Source organism: Oxyura jamaicensis, chromosome 4 (genome assembly GCF_011077185.1).
Source record: "Oxyura jamaicensis isolate SHBP4307 breed ruddy duck chromosome 4, BPBGC_Ojam_1.0, whole genome shotgun sequence".
NCBI classification, from domain to species: domain Eukaryota; kingdom Metazoa; phylum Chordata; class Aves; order Anseriformes; family Anatidae; genus Oxyura; species Oxyura jamaicensis.
Window position 1 is genome coordinate 64953686 of NC_048896.1, and position 19418 is coordinate 64973103.

A 19418-nucleotide genomic window follows, 5' to 3' on the forward strand; every position below is an offset into this window, starting at 1 on the left:
CAGAAAATGAAGAAAGAAAATTAACCTAATTGATGAGTTTAGGCACACATTAACTGCTGTGTTTAATGTGGAAAAAAATGCTAGTTTTTTCCATTCCATTTTTTAATTTCTCTTTTTTTTTTTAATCCATTGAACTCTGGACTTTTAGTGAGTAGCACAATTCTGATAATGGTGGTTTTACAGTTTATTCCACTTCCCCTCCAGATTTAATGACAGACTGCAGTATTTAGCTTGGATGTGTGAAAGAGCTAATTGGAGCTGAAGACATCGTTTATTTCCTTTAGCATGTTTGAGTTTTATATGTTCTAATGAGGGGATTTTTCAGTCTTTTCTACTGCTATGGACTGACTGTTCCTTCTGTTGATTTCTCAGGTGTAGCATGGTATTTGGGATGGCTGGAAGCTTAGTATTGAACTGAGTGTTTGCCGGGTGCCAGGAGAGTGAGCTCCAGTTCTTGCGGTGGACCTGGGGGCACCCATTCCCACTTGGTTGGTATACACCAGCGTATATTGGAGTGCCACAGGCTCTCCAGTCTGCACAGTTGTTCATATCTGATACCATCATAGCCACCAGTTAACTAACTTTATTCTTATAATTCTTCTTTTCCCAACTTCAAAATATTCAAAACTTTTGGAAGTGTTTTCCAGTTCAATAACTCATCGTTAAAGTTCAAATGAACAAAGTTTATAGGCAATGCAGGAAGGAAAAAATGGGATTGTTATGGAACTTGTATCCATTCATGGAAGTGATGAAAGCTGGGATGAAGTCTGTTGTATACAGGCCATGTTGTATTAGAGTTGAGCTCTTACATTTTGAAAGGATGATTTTTATTTTTTTTGCCTCCATATGGTGTTTTTGCTTATTTTAGTTCCTCTTGTTAGTGTTTTCTTGGCTCTCTGTGAGTGAAAGGGTTAGGCTTGAGCTACCGAACATGGAATTACCACAAAGCTTTAGAAGACAGCAAAATTGGTTGCATTCTTTAACTGGTCTAACTCTCTGTGGTCTAGCTGCATCAATAAAGAAATGCCAGTACTGTTATATCATCCTTCTCATTTCAGTTCATCCCTCGCAGGGCCATGGGTTCAGAGGTTCCTACAGCCTCCTGCTCGGTTCCATTCCAGCGCGGTGAGCGTGGTTTGCACGTGGGCATCGTGCGCATAGATCCTCAGTCTGACTTGCTCTCTACTGCTGTTCACAGGAATATTGTTAAATGAGAAGAAAGATGTTGCTGGCACTTGCATTCCTCTCATGGTTTGTAGGCCTGCAGAGGAAAAGTTCCTGCTAGCTTGTCCTTGTTATGCAGCCAAGGGTGTAATATGGCTCTTTGTCCTGTAACTCTCCTAATATGAATGAATTTATCATCCAGACAAAGCAGAACTTCCTGAACTCTGCTTTTTGGTGACAGAGGCGTTGTGTAATGGGAGGAGGTGCTGCTATCTTGTTTTTCCTGTTCCTTGGCAATGCCACCTTCTGTAGCTTGTTCTGTCCTGTAATCTTACCAAGTACCAAAGCACCGAGGAGTGTGGCTGGTGGGTGGATGGAGCGCTTGTGCATTCTAGAGTGCGGAACGAAATCAGATGTGTTGTGCTGCGGACTGTCGGTGGCTTTGGGCAGCCTGCCTTGTGTGGAAGGTCTCGTTAAGAGTCCTGTAAATCACCCCTGCAGCTATTTCACATTCCATCAGTTGATACTGAAGCTCGTGTTCTTTGTGGTGAGCGTCCCTTTTGTGCTCTGAAACCCACTGAATGTTTTGGCACTATAACCATAGGCTTGGTAAGGATTTGAAGCTGGGCAGTGGTAACAGGTGTAGGAATCTCTTATGAAAGAAGTAATGTCATGTCCCATCTAAAAGAAAAGCACTAATAATCACATCACCGTTGAGGGCAGTTAAGACATGAAGAATGTCATGGCTGTAGGACTAAATAAATTAAGCACAGCATCTTAATTTGAGATGAATCAGAAACTGGGCGTGTTTGAAATTTGTTCAAGGGGCAGTATAGTCAATTTAATAGCTGTTAAGTTGTGAACAGCATATTGAATCATATAATTGGATATTTTTCTGAAATGCAATAAGCAGAGTGACAGGCTGAGGGACTCTCGTTTCCTGATCATGTTCCTGTTGACTTGTGTAATTCTGGCACAAAGCCCTATGTGGTGTGTCAACTCATGTTTTAGAGCAAGATCGTGATTTCCTAACCATAGGCATTCCAAGTCTTCAAGTGGCTTTGTCTACTAATTAATCTGGAGTTAAAACCTCCTAATTGCAGGATTTAAACTAGACAGTATAAGCTGCTCGGGAAGCTTTTGGCTTCCATGGAGGTACATTTAAAAAGCAGGCATCCATGACCAAAAAACCAACCAGCAGAAGCAGATGCTTCAGAATTTTGGGAAATCCTGTAATGAACTGGCAAGAAGTAATAGCTTTGCTATAAAGACCGGCTGCCTTATCTTGCCTAAAGTCTCTGAAAGCATGAAAGAACATGCTGCATGTTGACTGCCCTCTTCCAGATAGTTTTGGCACACGGCACAATTTGAGTGCTGGATAGGGAGTAGGTGTGCAGAGCATATGTACCCCCATAGTCCTAACTGTTTTATTGTGTGCATGGGTATGGAAGAAAATGCAGAAAGAAGGTATAGGCAGTCTACAAGAATAAGTGATAACCCTAGTTGTCGTGGTCTGCATGCTTACACCATGCAGCTGGGAGGCAGAAGGAGGAATCTCCACATTTGTGCTGCACACATCTGAATCAGTATCTTCTGTATTATCCTGTCCTTTCCTCATTGGCTTCACCAAATAATGTTTAAGATAGGTAATGTGCAGACATCTTTGGCAGCTCACCCAAATTATATTACATTGGCGAACGGTCACTCAAGGTGTGGAAAAATGCGATGGAGCCCTGTACAAGGACAATACTGATGACTTTCAGCAGTCTGTTTCTTGGCTCGGCTTCATGTCATGAAGGGAAAACATATTATACATCACGGTAACAGGTGCGAAGTGCTTTCAAGAAGTAGTAGTTATAGAACTTTATTTTATGGAAAAGCTGGTCACTGATGGAGAGCAGAGTTTTCTGTATAGGACATGTCTATATAGAGATGACAAACACCATTAAAGTGCTTCTGTAGGAATGGCCCTACCTTGTGAAACTTGTCAGTGCTGTACCTGCAGTACCACGCATGTGGAACCAAGCTGGTTTCTGGGCAGATGGAAGTCTGTTCCTGCCTTTGCAGCCTATCTGCTGGTATCAAATCCATTTTGACAAATGGTTACAGAAACTTACTTTAAAGCTTCCTTGGCCAAAACCCTTAATAGGCTTTAGAGGCCCTCTCATTTGGCTTTCAGGTAGTCCATGTTTACAGCTAGAAATAAATAAGTGTTCCTGCTGCTCTACAACTCTGTTTGTCCTTCAGGGCTTTTCTCCTGTCCTGTAAGTGAAACTTAACAATGAATTTTCTGGTGTATATGAAGAACACGTGTAGGCAAATGCATATATACAATTTGTATAGGTGTGTGGTAATGTAATGCACTCACACCTACATGCATGTGTGCACATACATGCTCTCTCATGGGTATGTATTCTTAAAAACGCACGCTTCCTGAAGGCTGATGTAAAGAAAACCAGGTATGTGATCTCACTTCCCGGTGCTTCCTATTTCCTTAGTCTGCTTTCATTTGAGGAAACTGTAGTGAAGCAGCAGCTTATCAGCTGTTGTCCTTCTAATTGCTCTGCGTAGGACCATCACTCCATGGACCAGCGAAATGCAGCCAGCAGCTTGTCTGCATCCCTGCTGGTCCCTTGGAGTGCGCACGTTTCCTGGTGAGGTGTCAGCAAGAGGATGGGGTATCATCAGATATATTTGCTTTGAAGAGGTAGTTTGCTTGAAGTTGCTTTTCACTTGGAAGTGGATGAAACCATGTTAAACAGTCCGTGATTTTCCCTCTGCAGCCCTCCACCACTTCAATTTCTTTAGCAGAAATCTTTGCACAGATTTTAACGTGTGTTGGGGGAGCATAGACCATACCTCTTAAATTGTAATTTGGGCATATCAAAGCCATGTATCCGATGTCTTGTGATACCATATCTTCATTCTTACTACTACCTAAGAATGTTGCGTACCAAGTTAAGCTTTTCTGAGAGCAAAATGTCTCTTCCTGCTGTAGAAGAGTGAAGAAAATGCTGTGCTCTTTGAGGAAGACTTGATATTTGCTACTGACTTTGAAATGGTTCAATTTAAGTAGAAAAAGGACCTCCGAGCTTGTGCATTGGTCCTAAAAAATGCTGTTGTTCTTGTGTATACAGCTCTTGACAGCTGAAATGTGGGCTTATGTTCTGTCTTGTCTGTTTTTCAGGGTAGAAATTGAACCTTTCACAATGAGAATTAGTCATCTCTTGTGTGAGTAACAGCTTTATTCCCAGACAGGTGAGTTCACAGATAAGGTATCTGTGGTGTCATCTAGCTGCAGACCTCGTAATGCTCCTTGTGCCTTGTTCCTTGTGCCGTATGGCACTGCAGTTTCTTTTCCAGAAATGAAGCATGAAATTGTAACTGTCTGGAAAGGTAGCACAGTGGGTTTTTTCTGCTGCAAGTCCTGGGATTCTCTGGTGATTGCCTATGTTCGGGCAGTATAAGCAGTTACTTGGAGAAGCTGCTATTTCTGAGAAGTTGGGAGTATTACTCCCTTGAGCATCAAAGATGGAAGAAAAGGTGCAAGGTAGGCCCTACAGATAGTTAGGACAGATAATCCGCCGGATGCCAGAGATTTATCCTGGCTGAGCACACAAGCTGTGTTCCCTGCGAGCAGATCACTAGTCGGAGTATGCAAGTGTGCCGACTGCAAGCTAAAAACACAGCAGAATTGTTTCTCAAATCAGCATATTTCTCACATGAGTACCATATGTGAGATTCTTCTTACTAGGGAGAAACTGACTGGTCACGTGTATGACACTAACAAGGCTTTTTGCTCATATACCCCCTTCCTCCATGGGGCTAAAAATATGAAAAACAGAGTGAACCCTGCAGTTCAACCATCATGACAGCAGCAAAGGAAAGCAATTTGTTGAAGGATTGGACTTGAATACATAGGATTCAAGACTGGTATTGAAATAACATGTCCTGGGGGAAGTCTTCGTACTTGTTAAGATCATTTTGAATTTAACAGCAATTTCCAAATACTGCTACAATCTTAATGTTTATCTTACTAAAGTTCATGAGAATTATTATTTTTTTCAATATTTTATCATCTCAATTTCCTGATATCCTTACACCTATTTAAAAGTCAGCCATTTTCTTCAGGGGGGAAGAAATGTAAATCTTCCTGAACTGAACTTTCTTTTTGTAATGCTGCATCCAAGAAATGTGAGGACTCCTACTCTTTTGGCAAGATCTGTGCCTAGGTTCTTGCTGATCCAGTCATGCTGCCTTCATTTACACTCATTATTACCTTACTGTGAGGGGATGTTGTACTGAGAAGGGATAGTTATAAAGCAAGGTATCATTCTTTGTCATTGAGAATGGAAAGATTAATATCTAACAGAATCTGAACCCAGCGGTACTAGAGACTCTATCTAGTGTATTGCAGTCGGCATCGCCTCATTACCACAGGAGAGAGCTTAAGCCAAGTTCTTATAAACATACTCTAGAGTAAGTCTGTGTGTTAGGGAATTTAGCTGTTCAGCAATGCAGGCCTAATGGTACCCGTTAAATTACTGAAACTCTGTGTGTACAATTAGTTTCTAGTCTGTGGCAATTTATGTATTGGTGTTAAATACATGCTCACTGTTCTTCTCAAGCATTCAGGGGGTTCACTGAGAAATTCTCTTCATAGTGATAGGAAAACAGCTACACTGTACAGTTCACACTGCTTTCTGGGCTTGTTCCACATCAGAGGCTCATTGTCTTTCTTGTACATACCTCTAAAATGTTACGGGAAAGGGTACTTGTCTTACAAGCGTGCTTCCCCGTGACTCCGCAGTACTTCAGTGGTGTGTGTGCCACTGTTTCTGCTTCTCTAGCGAGAGCTCCCGTTCCTTCTTTGCCTGTGGTAAGAGCCGCAAGTGAGCAAGGACAGGCTTCAGTCATGACCTTTTTATAGCATGTGAGGAATGTGCAGCTCTTCGCACAGCGGCGGGGGAGCTGGAGGTGCCATTCGCAGTTTGTGTCAGCGTGGTCTGCCTTAGGCGTGGTGACAGCGCCTGCCACCAACACAGACCTGACCGCAGCGGTGTCATCCGTGCGCTTCACGCAGAGCCTGACTGCTGCTGTGCACTGAAAAGAGCAGCGTGAAGGGCCGCCAGGGAAGGCATCTTCACTGAGACTGCTGCACCTTCTGGAATTGGTTTGGCATAAGTGGAGGAATGTGGCAGTGCATCGCTACATCAGGAAGTTAGGCTTTCAAGAGTAGGGCGTTTTGTTTGCAATTATTTTGTGTCGGTGGAAGAGTTTCATCTGTTGCGTGAACAGGGGTGCTAGGGGTTCATCTGTTACTTGAGAAGTGTTGATATTACCAAGCTGTCTTTGCAGCCCTGAAATTTCTGCTTTTCCATTTATAAAGTTTGTATTAGTCACAAGCACTCCGTCACTACTTAGCAATTAAAATGAAAGTTGTGAGCCTGAGAGACGCAGCAAGGAGACGTGCCTATCCGAGGTGGAGCTGATCAGCAGCAAAATAAGGGAGTTACCCAAGGATCTAACACTGACAATTAAACCAAGAGAAGGATACGAGAGTCATGCCCTGATTTATGTGGATTATGCTTACTTTGTAGTGATAATTATACACTATTCTGAATAGAATTTTAATATCAGATGTGAAACATCAGCTACCCTGATGTATAAGAGAACATTTTGCAGTTGCCTAGAAAACATGACTTTCATGATGATTATTATATACGTTTTGGACTGGATTTACTAGTTTGCCTTACATAAAGCCTCAGATAAACAAGTTTATCTGGTTCTGGTGATAGAGAGACAGAAAAGCCAGGGAGGGAGCATATTGTCAGCAATAAACTTGCTCGTCTTCCATTGCGAATTCAGTCTGGTGCCGAAAGCTGATTTCTTTCCACCTTCCAGGAAAAAAAAGCAAACACTTCACGACTAAAATAAACTATGCTTGCCCTGGAGGTGCAAGCCAAGATTATAAATAAGTCACATTCCTCTGTCTTCCAGACACTGGAATACAAAACTGAGTTAAGGCATCGCAAGGAAATGCTAACGTCTCAGCTGTTAGTGTGTGAGAGCATCACCGTGTAGCTTGAACAGCAAGGCCAGCAGTCCCCCGGACTTCTGGCAGTGCACCGCTTCTGTCGTAGTCTTTGTTTTATCACAACTTTCAGTTAGTTTCTGCTCCCTTAATTCAGAGGTGTGAACTCCAGGAGGAAGCAGTCTGTTTGAAGAGGAGAGGCAACTCTCAAGAAACTTTCTTGATAAAAATGTGAGGCCTGGGAGTACAGGACTGTTTTGCTGGTATTTTGTCCTGTCTGCCTGCAGAAGAGAGAAGGAGAAGACAAAAGGAAAAATAGGAATGGAAGAAGCTGATCTCTGCCAAAGTGGAGCAGAGGAAAAAGGTACTGAGGTAGTAATCCTGGTCTCTAGTGGCATCTACAAAATAAAGGATGAGTACTCAGATAATATTTTTATCAGGTAACCGATTGAATGAAAGGCATCAGGAAGCATATTTGGTCTCAAATTTTGATTCAAATGATTTCCAGTGCTTGTTTAGAGACCTAACAAAACCTTAAAACAAAAATAAATGGGGGTGGGAGGGAGGAGGAGGGATTTGCATCTTTCAGGGCTCTTCTCCATTTTTGTCCCCTCTTCATATCCGTAGGAGAAGTGAAAAAGGTGGACGTAGTACAGGGCTGGTTTCTTTATTCTTTAAGGGGATAAATGATGATAATTTGCAATAAGTATCTTCAGTTCAGGATTCTAAAAAATTGTATATAAATGCAGTTGACTTGATTAGCTCATATATTTACCCTGACTGCATGCTTGACTTGAATATTTGCAAACGTTACCTTGTTTTGTGGGCAGTCTATGCAAATTGGACCTGCAGCTAAGGTTTCAAAGAGTATTGAAGCAAAAGCTTTCTAACAAGGCTCCAGGGTTCTGTACTTAAGCAGAGTTTCAGCAACAGTGTTATTGGGGATAAACTAATTGATAGATGCATTCCAGGTCTTCTTCAGGAGTGTAAGATGTGGGTCAATGCAAATAAATAGGATGGGTGCCAGCGTTCTGAAATTACAGGGCATGATAATGACTTGAGATGCTTAGGTTCTGTAATGGGAGAGGTCAGACTTTCCAAGCTGTCCTGGTACAGCTCCAGTTCAGTTTCACTGGGATTTGTGAACATGGAGTGCTTCTAGAAAGCACTTGACATGCAGCAAGTGCTCAATAAAACAGTGCTTTATTTTTAGGCAGCTGACTGTGGTTTTAGAGATTTTAATTTTAAGGTTGTTTTTTTTGACAGAAATACATGATATGGTCTCGTTAAATCTACTTCTGCTTTCAAACATTTAAATCGACAAAAGAGAAGTTGATAAAGGGCTCCTCGCTTATCTGTTAAGAGAAAAGCGCTCCTCAGAAACGGCTGTTTTTACCAACCTATACCTACAGAGCAGATGGGCAATAATGCGGGCAGATGAAGTCACCTAACAGAGGTTGACTTGGGAGAGAAAAGTTGGCATTTGTTGTTCGCTTGCTTGTTCTTCTTTAAACATCACAGAGCAGAGTTTGGATTTTTACAGGGCCTTCTTCCTGCCTCTTTTTTCTGTTTCAAATTTTGTCAGAGGAGTAAAACGAATAGCAGAGTACAATGTTTTTAGCCTAGATTTTTTTCACAATTTGTAGCACATCTTCCAAACTACAGTGAGCGTAAGCAGAGCAGCTGTTCTCTGCATTTCTTGGCAGTGTAGTCTGATGAGATATCAAACAGGAATGAGGTAGCTGCAGGCGTCTTGGGGAGCTGATGCTGTTCAAGCAGAGGTTTTGACTTGGAGTTTAGGTTCTGAATTTGCAACATCGGGAAAAGTGCTGATGTGAAAGGCGAGGTAGAAAGCAAACAATGTGGTGTTAAAAACAAAACACAAAGGAGCTGAACAAAGGCTGAGTTGAAGCAGTTCAGCCCTTTAAGTTTAATGCTTTTAGAAACTTTGACCAAAATACTGCTCTCTTTATTAAACACAGTTATTGCAATGGCTTCTTAATACTTGAAGTGGCAAGAGCTCAGGAAAGTCAGGAAGGACTAGGCCATTCAGCTGTGCCTAATTCTTAGTTGTTGTGGGGGACCTTCCATTCCAAATTTCAAATGAATTCCAGTTCAAATTTCAAAGGTGTGAGGAAAACCTTAGTGGTGGGGCAATGAGAGGATCGGGAGCACCTCTGCTGCACGCACAAGTGATCAAAAAGCAAACTGTCCTAAACCTGTCGTCCTGCCGCTTATCAAGGCAGCAGATACCTGGCTGAGGGGAGGTTTGGCAGTATGGCTTGGTGTGGGAGCTGCTCTTGCTGCCCATCTCTGCCCGGGCGCTGAGCCTTGACACGGGCGGTGGAGCACAGGGCTGAGGAGGTTACCTAGCTTACTTTACAGGGAAGAGACAGCGCTACTCATCCCACTCATCAGGGAGTGGATAAGCCGTCTGCCTTGCAGGGAGGAGCTGGCAGCTGGCCCCGGTGAGGTAAACAGGCTTTTTAAAGGAAGTGTTTGAGATATGGGAGAGGCCTTTGGCCCAAGCAGCATTCTTTCTTGGAACTGTGCTGCCTGCATGGCTTTGGGCAGAATGGCGTGGAGGGTGAGAAACTGCACTCAGGGCTTGTTGATACAAATGATTTACACCTGAATTTACTCTCTTGTCCTGAAGCAAAAAAGGCGGCCTCCACATGATGCAACTCCTTTCCTGTGGAAATTGCCATCCTGTATGGTCAAGAAGCAAGTTCTGGAGCAAGCAACTTGCAAGTAACATGTGTGCATGCTTCTCCAGTGTCACCTGTTCTCGTGTGTCTGCCGTCTTCCTACCCTATGTTGCACTTCTGCAGCAGGCATGGCGCATTGCATGGGATGCTGGGACCTCGTATGGTTTTTGGGTGGGTGTAGAATCCACGCCTCCCTGGTTCATGCAGAGTTCATAGCACTGAGCCCTTTGACATGCCTGGAGATCACAACTGTGGCCCGACTTCTCACCTTGTGAAGAGAACTTTCCTGGTGCAGCTGGATGCTTTCTGCCAGTCCGCCTGATAGTCTGAAAAACACAGTGACTGAAGGAGGTGAAGGTAGCAGTCTGAACAGTTTGATAGGTTTTTTTACAAAAGCTTTGTATGATTTGCCCCTGTATAAGTGACTCGATGCTGTCAGCGTGTTGCAGTGTATCAGAACTTTGAGGCATTGCCCTAAACGAAAAGGTTATGAGTGTATTGAGCACTCAGCACTCCAGCGTCTGTATTCAGAACAGGCCGGACACTACTGCAGGGTCCTAGAATCTGAGGAGACAGCAAATTTTCAGAAGAACTGTGTGTAGTAAAGGCTACCATTCCTACAAATTGCCACTTTATCCTTGTGTAAACTCCACAGAGAGTGTGGGACTATGGTGCGCAGTGCCTGCAGAGAATAGAAAATGCAGTTTCAGACAATGTTTTCTTCTGGTCATTTCCAGGGTAACCAAAGACCATAAATAGGTCAGCACAAACTTGAAGGGAAGGGCAGAAATCACAACATTGTTCCCTTATTCTTTCTGAGGACTAGTAAGGTCAAGTAACCACTATGGATTTTTGCTTTCATTGCCTTGCAATATGAGCAAACAGCTTGGGAAGTTTTCAGGCCCACAGGAATAATGGCAGCTGGACCAAGTCCAGTGCGCTTGGGGCTCTGGAGGAGCAGGGGAAAAACAAAAAAAAACATGGGAAAAAAAAGTCACAGATATTTCTAGAGGAAGAAGAGTTACAAAAATTCTTGGTTTTGTTGATCTTCTTGAGGAAGAAAAGTTAGAAAAACAGTTGGAGAATTCTCCTTAGAATCCTTAGAGTCCCACTCAAATCCCAGCTTGAAGTGTTTTGCGCGTGACTGTGTTGGTAATGACTGAAGTTTTGCTCTATTCCGCTTGGGCTTTCAAAATCAATTTGAATTTATTTATTTATTTATTTTTCTTTCAGCCAAGTTACTGCTGGCTTTGTACAAGCAGATCTTCTGGCTTACCATGCTACAGCTGAGGCCTTTGTAGCTGGATGGATATTCATTGACTTGCTCTTGTGATCTAGAAACTGCTTTATGTACAATTCTTATGCCGTTGATGTAATGTATTTGGGAGATGGAGCAGACGTGCTTATGGGTTTAGGAGTGGTGTTAAATAGGCAAATGGTGTATATCGCCTGCAGAACAGTCCTTGCTATTGTTTAATCACAGCTGAAAATAATCAGCATTTTGCAGGACTGGGAAGAGGGAGTGGTAGGGAAGTATCTGGGAGAGATTTCTGGTAGTGGTGTTGTGTTCAGCATATTTTATTAACAATATTTAGCACTTTCTGTGCTAAAGAATATTTAGAATATTTAGCACCTTCTGTGCTAAATATTCTGTGTTCCCTTTGGGAGTCATGTATGTTTAGTCTCTGCAAGTCTAGGTCTCGTAGCCCGAGTAATTTAGTTTGATTCTAGATCTACCTAATGAAATCTGAGACGGCACCGTGAAATCCAAAATTCCCTGGTATGCATAATGGAGCAGCACTCTGTGCCAGTTGTATGGGAAGCAGTTGTATGGTTTTCCTTCGCTTTGTTACATGTACACAGAAGCTGAACATAAGATACCTGTCAGACCCACAGCTTGCTTGTATGTTGGCAGGCTGTGCTTCATGCTGTTAGGTCATGAAATGATACAAACAGCCCTCTGAATATCTGTCACAAAAGCTTCCTTTTCTAACAGCAGCTGATCTTAGGCCTTTCAGAATCATTTTGATAGGACCATTAATGTAAATCAGCTGTAGCTATTAATTGTCATTTTTTTTAAACAGACCAAACTCGTGTTCATAATATAAGGACTAATGACAGCTTACTGAATGTATTGGTTTAGTAGCCTATCATATTAACATGGATCATTGTTGTCTTAGCCTGTTTCTCATCTGCCTAAGAGTAGGTGGTCCTTGCTGTGTATTATCTGCTGCGTTCTGTTAATATCAGAGGCTTTTTGCGACTGAGTTGAAAAATGTTCATTGCTACTTGAGTGTTGCATACAAGGAGAAGATATCTGCCCACTCTTAAATGGGTTGTGTCTTATTTCCCAGGTATCATGCATGTGTCACTGGCTGAGGCACTGGAGGTTCGGGGCGGGCCACTGCAAGAAGAAGAAATATGGGCTATTTTGAATCAAAGTGCAGAGAGCCTTCAAGAGCTATTCAGAAAAGGTAAGCATTTTAAAGGAGAGTTATATGGAATGGAAACATCTTGGTTATGTTTACCTGTACTATGCTCTCTTGTTCTTCGTTGATTCTAAACCCACATAATAAATTGCTTCTAGGTGCACCTCAACCCTGAGGCGGTTTTCAGCTATTCCTTCATGTTCTGGCAGGACACAGAACACGTGGTTTCATGTGGTGACAACTTCACTTTGGTAGGAAACTACCACATAGTCTCTGCATTGTTCTAGACACTTATAAATGAGATAGAAACATTAAAAAAAAAAATAAAAAAATTATTACCTCTGAGGCCATTGGAGCAATCTGTTGTAGTATACTATACAGCATAGTATAGTGCTGTCATGACCAGTTTGCTCTGAAGTGATTTAGTCCTGAGTGAGGTGAAGGTGAGCCACTGAAAACTGGAGCAGATGGTCAGGAATCACTCCCCAGAGTGGGTTTAGTGATCCAGGTATAGATACTGAGAGGAATGTCAGTGCGTGTTTTGCTTACCAGGAGTTAGAAGTAAATCTCTCTTCTTCCTACCTCCCCCAAAGTAGTAGGTTTTAAGTTGAGTATCTGCAGTGTTGCTAACAATCATCTCTTCTAGCATTTGATCTTAGTATGGTGCCCTTTTCTGCCTTAGGTTTTCCTTCCCTTCTTTATAATCTGCAAGTCCTTAAGCTCATTACTCACACACCCAGCATTTTTTTTCTCCCCGTTTTGGACTTAGGTGACCTGACCTCAGATAGAGCATGCATTTCAATGATGCATCTAGCATTTTAGAAAACATGTGAGGTTGTCATCTCTTATCTAGGCATCCATATGTATGAGTATTTAACTTGATTCAGGAAAAATCACAAGTTCTCACTTTGAAAATGGCTATTGTTTTGCCACATTACTGTGCAAGAGATGTATCTTGATTATTGAGGGAAAAATTCTGTTGTATTTTTGCATAGGATTGGCTTGAATGTATAATCTTGCTGAAACTGTAAGGGTGTTTTGTTTTGTTTTTAAGATATGCTTTAGGAACTGTCTAGTCAGACATGAGATCTGTCTCATACATGGATATATGTATGATCTCTGAATAGTTCACAGAACTCAAAAGAAGGCACATATGGGCAGAAACTTTTATACAGCACTTGATTTCTGAACAAGATTTACTTAAGATCATAATCATGAAATTAAGGGGAAAGCTGGTGTCTTCTCTCCTTTCTTTTTCTCTGTTGCAATTCTGTGAAAACCATTTTTTTAAATGGTTTAAAATGGTACAGTGAGTTGGTGAGTCTGTGGGAGACTTGGACTAAAGAGCATCTTAGAAGATTCTAAGTTCATAGCTGAGAATCAACACCGTGAGCTCCATCTTGAAGTCCATCTGAGAGAAGCCAGTACCCTAAATACATAGCAGAGAAACTACTTCAGAAGTGTAGACTTAATAGAAGTCTCCACTGAAAACAGGAGCTCATCCGTTCTTAGCTTGAGTAGTGCAGAAGAGTTATAATTACTGTGAAGGCTTCAAGGAAGCGTTAAGAATGAGAACACAGGCAGCCCTCCTTTGGAGGCACAAGTACTGAAAGATGAGAGCACAAAATGGAAATCTGCCCCAGGACTTGTGGTATATGCTTTTAAGGTAGGGGAGTGTTTGCCAGTCAAGACTGGCTAAGATGGCAGAAGTTTCTGGTCTTGCTTCCTATCAGTGAATACCAAAACACAGCTTCAGATAAAATCAGTGCCAGAAGATTCTGTCTCTTTTGGGATATGAAGGTGTTTTACTGAGTTGTTCTGCTAGTTCAGCAAACTATTTTCAGTCGCATGCTATTCATTAACCTGGGGTATAGCCCTGTGGTAAAATGCTCTTTAAAAGACACCTAAATGAAAGAGCTTTACAATGTAACAATGGTTGACAAAAACAACTTAATTCCTCCCAGCAAGATTAAGATAACCAGTCTTTAATGAAGATTTGGCTTTGCTAAGGAAAAAAAAATAGACATCTTGTTTGGTCATCTTGAATATCAGTTTCTGTGCTGGCTTGTAGAGGTGCGTTGCAGAGCTGCAGAACAGAGAATGCAAAGGTTCCTGTGGGCTTTCTTGTCTGACTCAATTTCATTTGCTCTTTGTGGAGGACTTGCAGCATATGGAGGATCCTAGGGAAGTCCTGCTTTCCGCAGTTAAATTTTAGACATACAGAGAGCACAAAAGAGCTGTTCAATGGCAGAAGTCAAACTGGCAGTTTTTCAGAACTGACCAGCCACTTCCGGGCAGAGAGCAACAAAGGCAAGCTCTGAGTTTTGGCACATTCACCACAGGCTTGACTCTGATCAGTCTCAGGGATGGTCTTTTCTTGCTCTTGTATAGCTTTGGATCCCCGATAATGTTGTTTTGTAACTAGATCTAAGCTTTGATTATATGTTTTCTATATTAAGTTCCTTTATTTTAAAGCAGCATCAACAACAAAAAACAATTCAGCAGCATGGTCCAACTGCTTTGAAATCAGGAGGACAAAACGGCCGTGGAAATTGCCATCACTTAACTTGCCTTCTATTGGAAACCTCCTACACCAGTTCAGCAACCACACACACTTAAAGGAATTGCCAACCCAAGCAAACGTTTATGTATTTATTTATTAAATCCTGGTAGAATTTTGAAGTTAGGAATTCTTGCTCTTGTCCCACCAGCTGAGAAAGTGTTTTTCAATTCATTTGTTATTTAAATTAGTTTCAGGAAATTAGGGAAAATTACTTAGGCAAGCCTCTGTGACAGATTTAGTGATTTGTTGATTTATACTTGTTGCCTCTTGGTGCGTCTGTCTATTTATCCATCAAAGCACTGAATAAAAGTAGTACGTAATGACATTCCATGTTTTACATTCTTAATCACAGGTCACACCACGTCAAATTCAGTGACTGATCCATAGATGTGCATGTTTTTATGCTTACTTGTACTTACAGTTCTAAAAATTGTTGAACCCATTAAAATACTTAAAAATTTGATTGCAGTCATTATAAGCAGTGAAAAATTAGATGGAAATGCCCAGTTGCTAATCACTGATTTAGAAGATCAGCTCTGGTAGCTGTCTTGTCAGCATGTTATAAGCTGTTAAATGGAGGAGAAAGACAATCCAGTACTCCTAGTTGCAGTTCTGACATCAGTTGTAGTGAAGTTGAAATTAATCTGGAGGTTTGAAAACGCCGATACCAGACCTGCCCTTCTCTTACATCTGTTTAATTATCTGCAATAACTATTTTGTTGTTCAGAGGGTGTATCAGCTGTTTCAGACATGCTGTATCTTGCATTCAGTGCTGCATGAAGTCAAAGGAACAAGGCTTTGAAGTGAAGCATCTCGGAGGCGAACATGTAGGTGCTGTGCTCTCTGGCGCTCAGAGTAGTAAGCCAGGCGTTCTTCTAATTTAAGAGGTTGAACTGGAGAGGGTTTATCAAAACTTCAAAGTGGGAAAGACTTGGTGGCGTGGGCCACTCCTGTGCTACAGAGTTTCCTGGGTTCTGAAAGTAGTCATACCTTGTGTTTCCAGAGAAATGTGTGTTCAGAGGGAGAGGAGGAAGAGAAGCGGAGAAAACCTTTCTGATAGTAGAAAGTCAGGCTGAGTGAAGACAGAACCACTGTACAGACTGGCTTTCTGCACAGAAGTATAAACGGAGAGTGATTTAGGTTTAAAAAAAAAAAAAAAGGCAATACCATCTGAAAGTGCATGTGAGGAAAGACGGTTGTGTTCTTTTTGGGGACCTGTAAATCTTGTCGAGTCATGCCATTGCATCTGCTTAGCTTGGGTAAGTTTAATGAAAGGGAAGAAGGCAAAGTGAAACGTGTTGATGGAAGCTGGTGGTAGGTTCCAGTAATCAGAGCTGGTTTGTTTTAGGGGGAAAAGGGCAGGGAATGGATTCTTTTAGTTGACAGGAGGGAAGAAATAATAAGAGGAAACAAATCCTCATTTTCCAGAAACCCCCTGAGAGGCAGGTGTTAGTACATTCTTTTTCCCCTTCACCAGTAACTGTTGCAAAATGTTTTTTTTCCACATTGTGCTAACATTTGATCCTTTAGCGGAGGAGAAGGAATGAGGCCAGACTTTTAGATTTGGTTGGGTTTCTGTTCTTCCCTAAGCAAGTCTTGCTTTTTACTTGCACTCTTTCTGGAACTCTGCAGGGTGTGCTTGAGGTGATGGTAACACATGGCGTGCTGTTACCTGGAGCAGGGAGAGTCCTGGGAGTGACAGGGGTTTCCCAGAAACTCGTCATTCACGTTATTTCTTGCTCCAGTCCTCTGAGGAAAGAGTAACTTTCAGTACACCTCCTACTCCTCCCCGTGCTGCTGGTTTCTAGTGGTTGAATGTCATGCCAAGGCTTTCTGCTCAGTCCCGTCCTCCTGCATCTTGGTGATGGCTAGGGAGCAATGCAAAGAGGCAAACATTGAGAATCCTGTGTGTGCGCTTTTTGGGTTGTTTTTTTGTTTGTTTGTTTGTTTGTTGTTTATTTGGGGTGCTGACTCTTTTAAGACACTTTTTGGTGTCCTGAAAGGGTTGAAATGTTCGTTATTTCCTACTATTTTTTGCTGATTGCTATGGCCTAAGGGAGAAAAAGTCAGAGAAATTGCAACTTTAAGAGCTTGACGTGTACCTGTTGTGTAGGAATTCAGTTACTAGCCGTCACTAATGTAAAATGGATCAGTTTAGCCTGAACTCGCTATCTTAGAATGTTTGTTTTTTGTTGTTTGTTTTTTTTTCTTTGACAACTTGCATCCTGTTAAACCATTCAAAGGTTTAGAAGTCTTTCTTTTATTTTCCAGATGCTATGTAGCTGAATAATCTTCCAGTTTTTACTGCCTTTAAAGCCAATTCACTCTTTCCCTTCAACTAAGACCACACTATTTACCTGTGTCTTAGCACTGCTGGGTAAACTGTGCTCTCACAAGTGTTTTGTTACCAAGCTGCATAGTTCGTGCATGAACTCAGAAGGCTGGCAGCACCAGCGTGGCTGAAAACCTCCTGGATGTAAAACTGACTGGGAGCCATACCCTGACTTGCAGTGCTTTCAGAAAGACGGGCTCAACTCTCTCCTTGTATCGTTTTCCCCAGTATTTTGGGCAATAGATTTCCCTCACTGCTCTTAGAAATGTTTCTGAAAGCCTAAAAGAGGAGATGACATGAATGTTATCTCTGGAAAGGAGTTCCTGTTGTGTTTTTTTCTGGTCCCTGGCTCTGTGATGCATTCTGGCTTTGTTACTTTTTTTCTGTGGCACAAACAGTGAAGTGGAAGAGTAGAGTAACTTTAAAATATTATTTTCAGGATGAATTTGCATTTGCAGGAGTTTTGAGGCAATTAATTTGATTTGTGACAGATGCTGCCTTAAGGAAGTAAATAGAGAATGATTTATTCTCATCACTTTTAAATGTGGATAGCAAGCTGGGATGTAGGCAGTATAGTCCAGTATATGAAAGAAAAGCTACTAAAAGAAGAAACTTTTTTTTTAAAAAAAAAAAAAGTGCCAACAAAAGAAGCTTTAGAAAGGGGTCTGCTTTTGCAATCTTATAATTAACTGTGTTCGTTGAATGCTGCCTCAGGTCATGAAGACTGTAGAGCGTAGATAGAAGTATTTTATGGGGGTCAATAATTCAGCCTGCCCATCTGTAGGAGACAAGGGCTTGCTCCACAGTAGGTTTAAACCAGTATTTGCAAGGCTACGTGCTAATAAGCGTGTTGATTTTAGTATTGTTAAAACTACATCACACTAAGAGAAGGTGCCTGAAGAGGTAATCTTGTGTACTTCATGCTGTGTGTCTGCTACATGCTGCAGTAAAATCATCTTGAACGCAATTGATGATTTTTCCTCCTGTATCAAACAGGTACCTTTTCCTGGGTGATACAAATGATGATAGGCTTAAATCTTTTTGAAGCTAGAGGTCAGTGGGGTCCCTGTGGGGAAGAAGGAAAGTATGTACTGCAGTCTAAGAACTGGTGATTAAAGTCTGCATCAAGTTTTTCTCCTGGCCAAATATATCTCATGTTGCTGAAGTAGCTCAGCAAATGGAATTCTTCAGTGATTTGGTTGTGTTGTTGTTTTTTTTTTTTTCTTTTCTTTTCACAGCTGGATAAATTCAATATTTGGAAAAATAGTGACACTGGATAAGCTCTAGAAACAGAAATAAACTTGTACAGCACTTGTTAATTCGCCCGTATGTTTTATTTATTTTGCCTCACACTGATGTTGGTAGGTTCAAGTACCATACATTGCTTTGTCTCTTGAGTTTTTTATCCTAATATGATAGGAAAACCCTCTTGCTCCTGTGTATCCTCTCTGAACAAGAAGAGAAAGATCATTGTGTAGGGTTTTATATTTGTATTTTGTATATTTTTTAGGGTAGGGTTTTTTGTTGTTGTTGCTTGCAGTGAAGTGTGCTGGTTTCCATGGGCAGCTCAGCAGTTCTGTACAAGAGCTGAATTGATTTAGCCTATGCGATCAGAGCTGCCTTCTGCAGCAATTACTTGCTTTGGATCCAGAAGATGAAGGCAGAGCAACAAAGTATGTCCCCTTGAGGCAAGAAGACTGAGAGCTTCTCTTCTAGGTCATAAAAAGTGGGGAGAAACCATTCCTTCAATGTGAATTCTAAGCTTTTCATACGAGCTTTTAGCATAAACACTGATGAATTAGAAAAAGTGTAACAAACTTTATGTAAGCAAATTGCTATCAAGAAAAAAACATGAGTCACAGAGCAACAAAACAGCATACATCCTATGCTTTTTTTGGCTTGGGTTTATAAATTGAGTGTTTTCAAGTTACTGTTGAATGGGGACTTCTCTGTTTACATGGAAGCTCCAAAAACTTTCAGAAAAAGTCTGTTTTAAGTAGAAACATTTTGAAGTGAAAAGCACAAGTTTTTACAGGTCCGCTTACTAATCACTTTCAGGTGTTTAAACTTGAAAAAATTAATTCAAGTAGAGTCTGCAGGATCTTCTAGAATGTTTGTTGCCCTCAGTGGTCCCTTTTCCTTTGTAAGGGAAAATTCTGTTTCGGGTTTTAAAGAGTGTTTGTACCAC

The 19418-nt window shown here is 41.5% G+C and overlaps 1 protein-coding gene across 4 annotated transcripts in view; it reads left to right on the forward strand.

Moving 5' to 3' along the window:
* Positions 1–19418, forward strand: part of PTPN13 (protein tyrosine phosphatase non-receptor type 13) — a 114942-nt gene that overhangs the window by 11888 nt on the left and 83636 nt on the right. For all 4 annotated transcript variants that reach the window (XM_035325129.1, XM_035325127.1, XM_035325128.1 and 1 more), the window contains one exon: positions 12261–12380. In XM_035325129.1, coding sequence (XP_035181020.1) covers positions 12266–12380 — 115 coding nt within the window. In that variant the 5' untranslated portion in view covers positions 12261–12265. Of the gene's footprint in view, positions 1–12260; positions 12381–19418 lie in introns of those variants that run through there.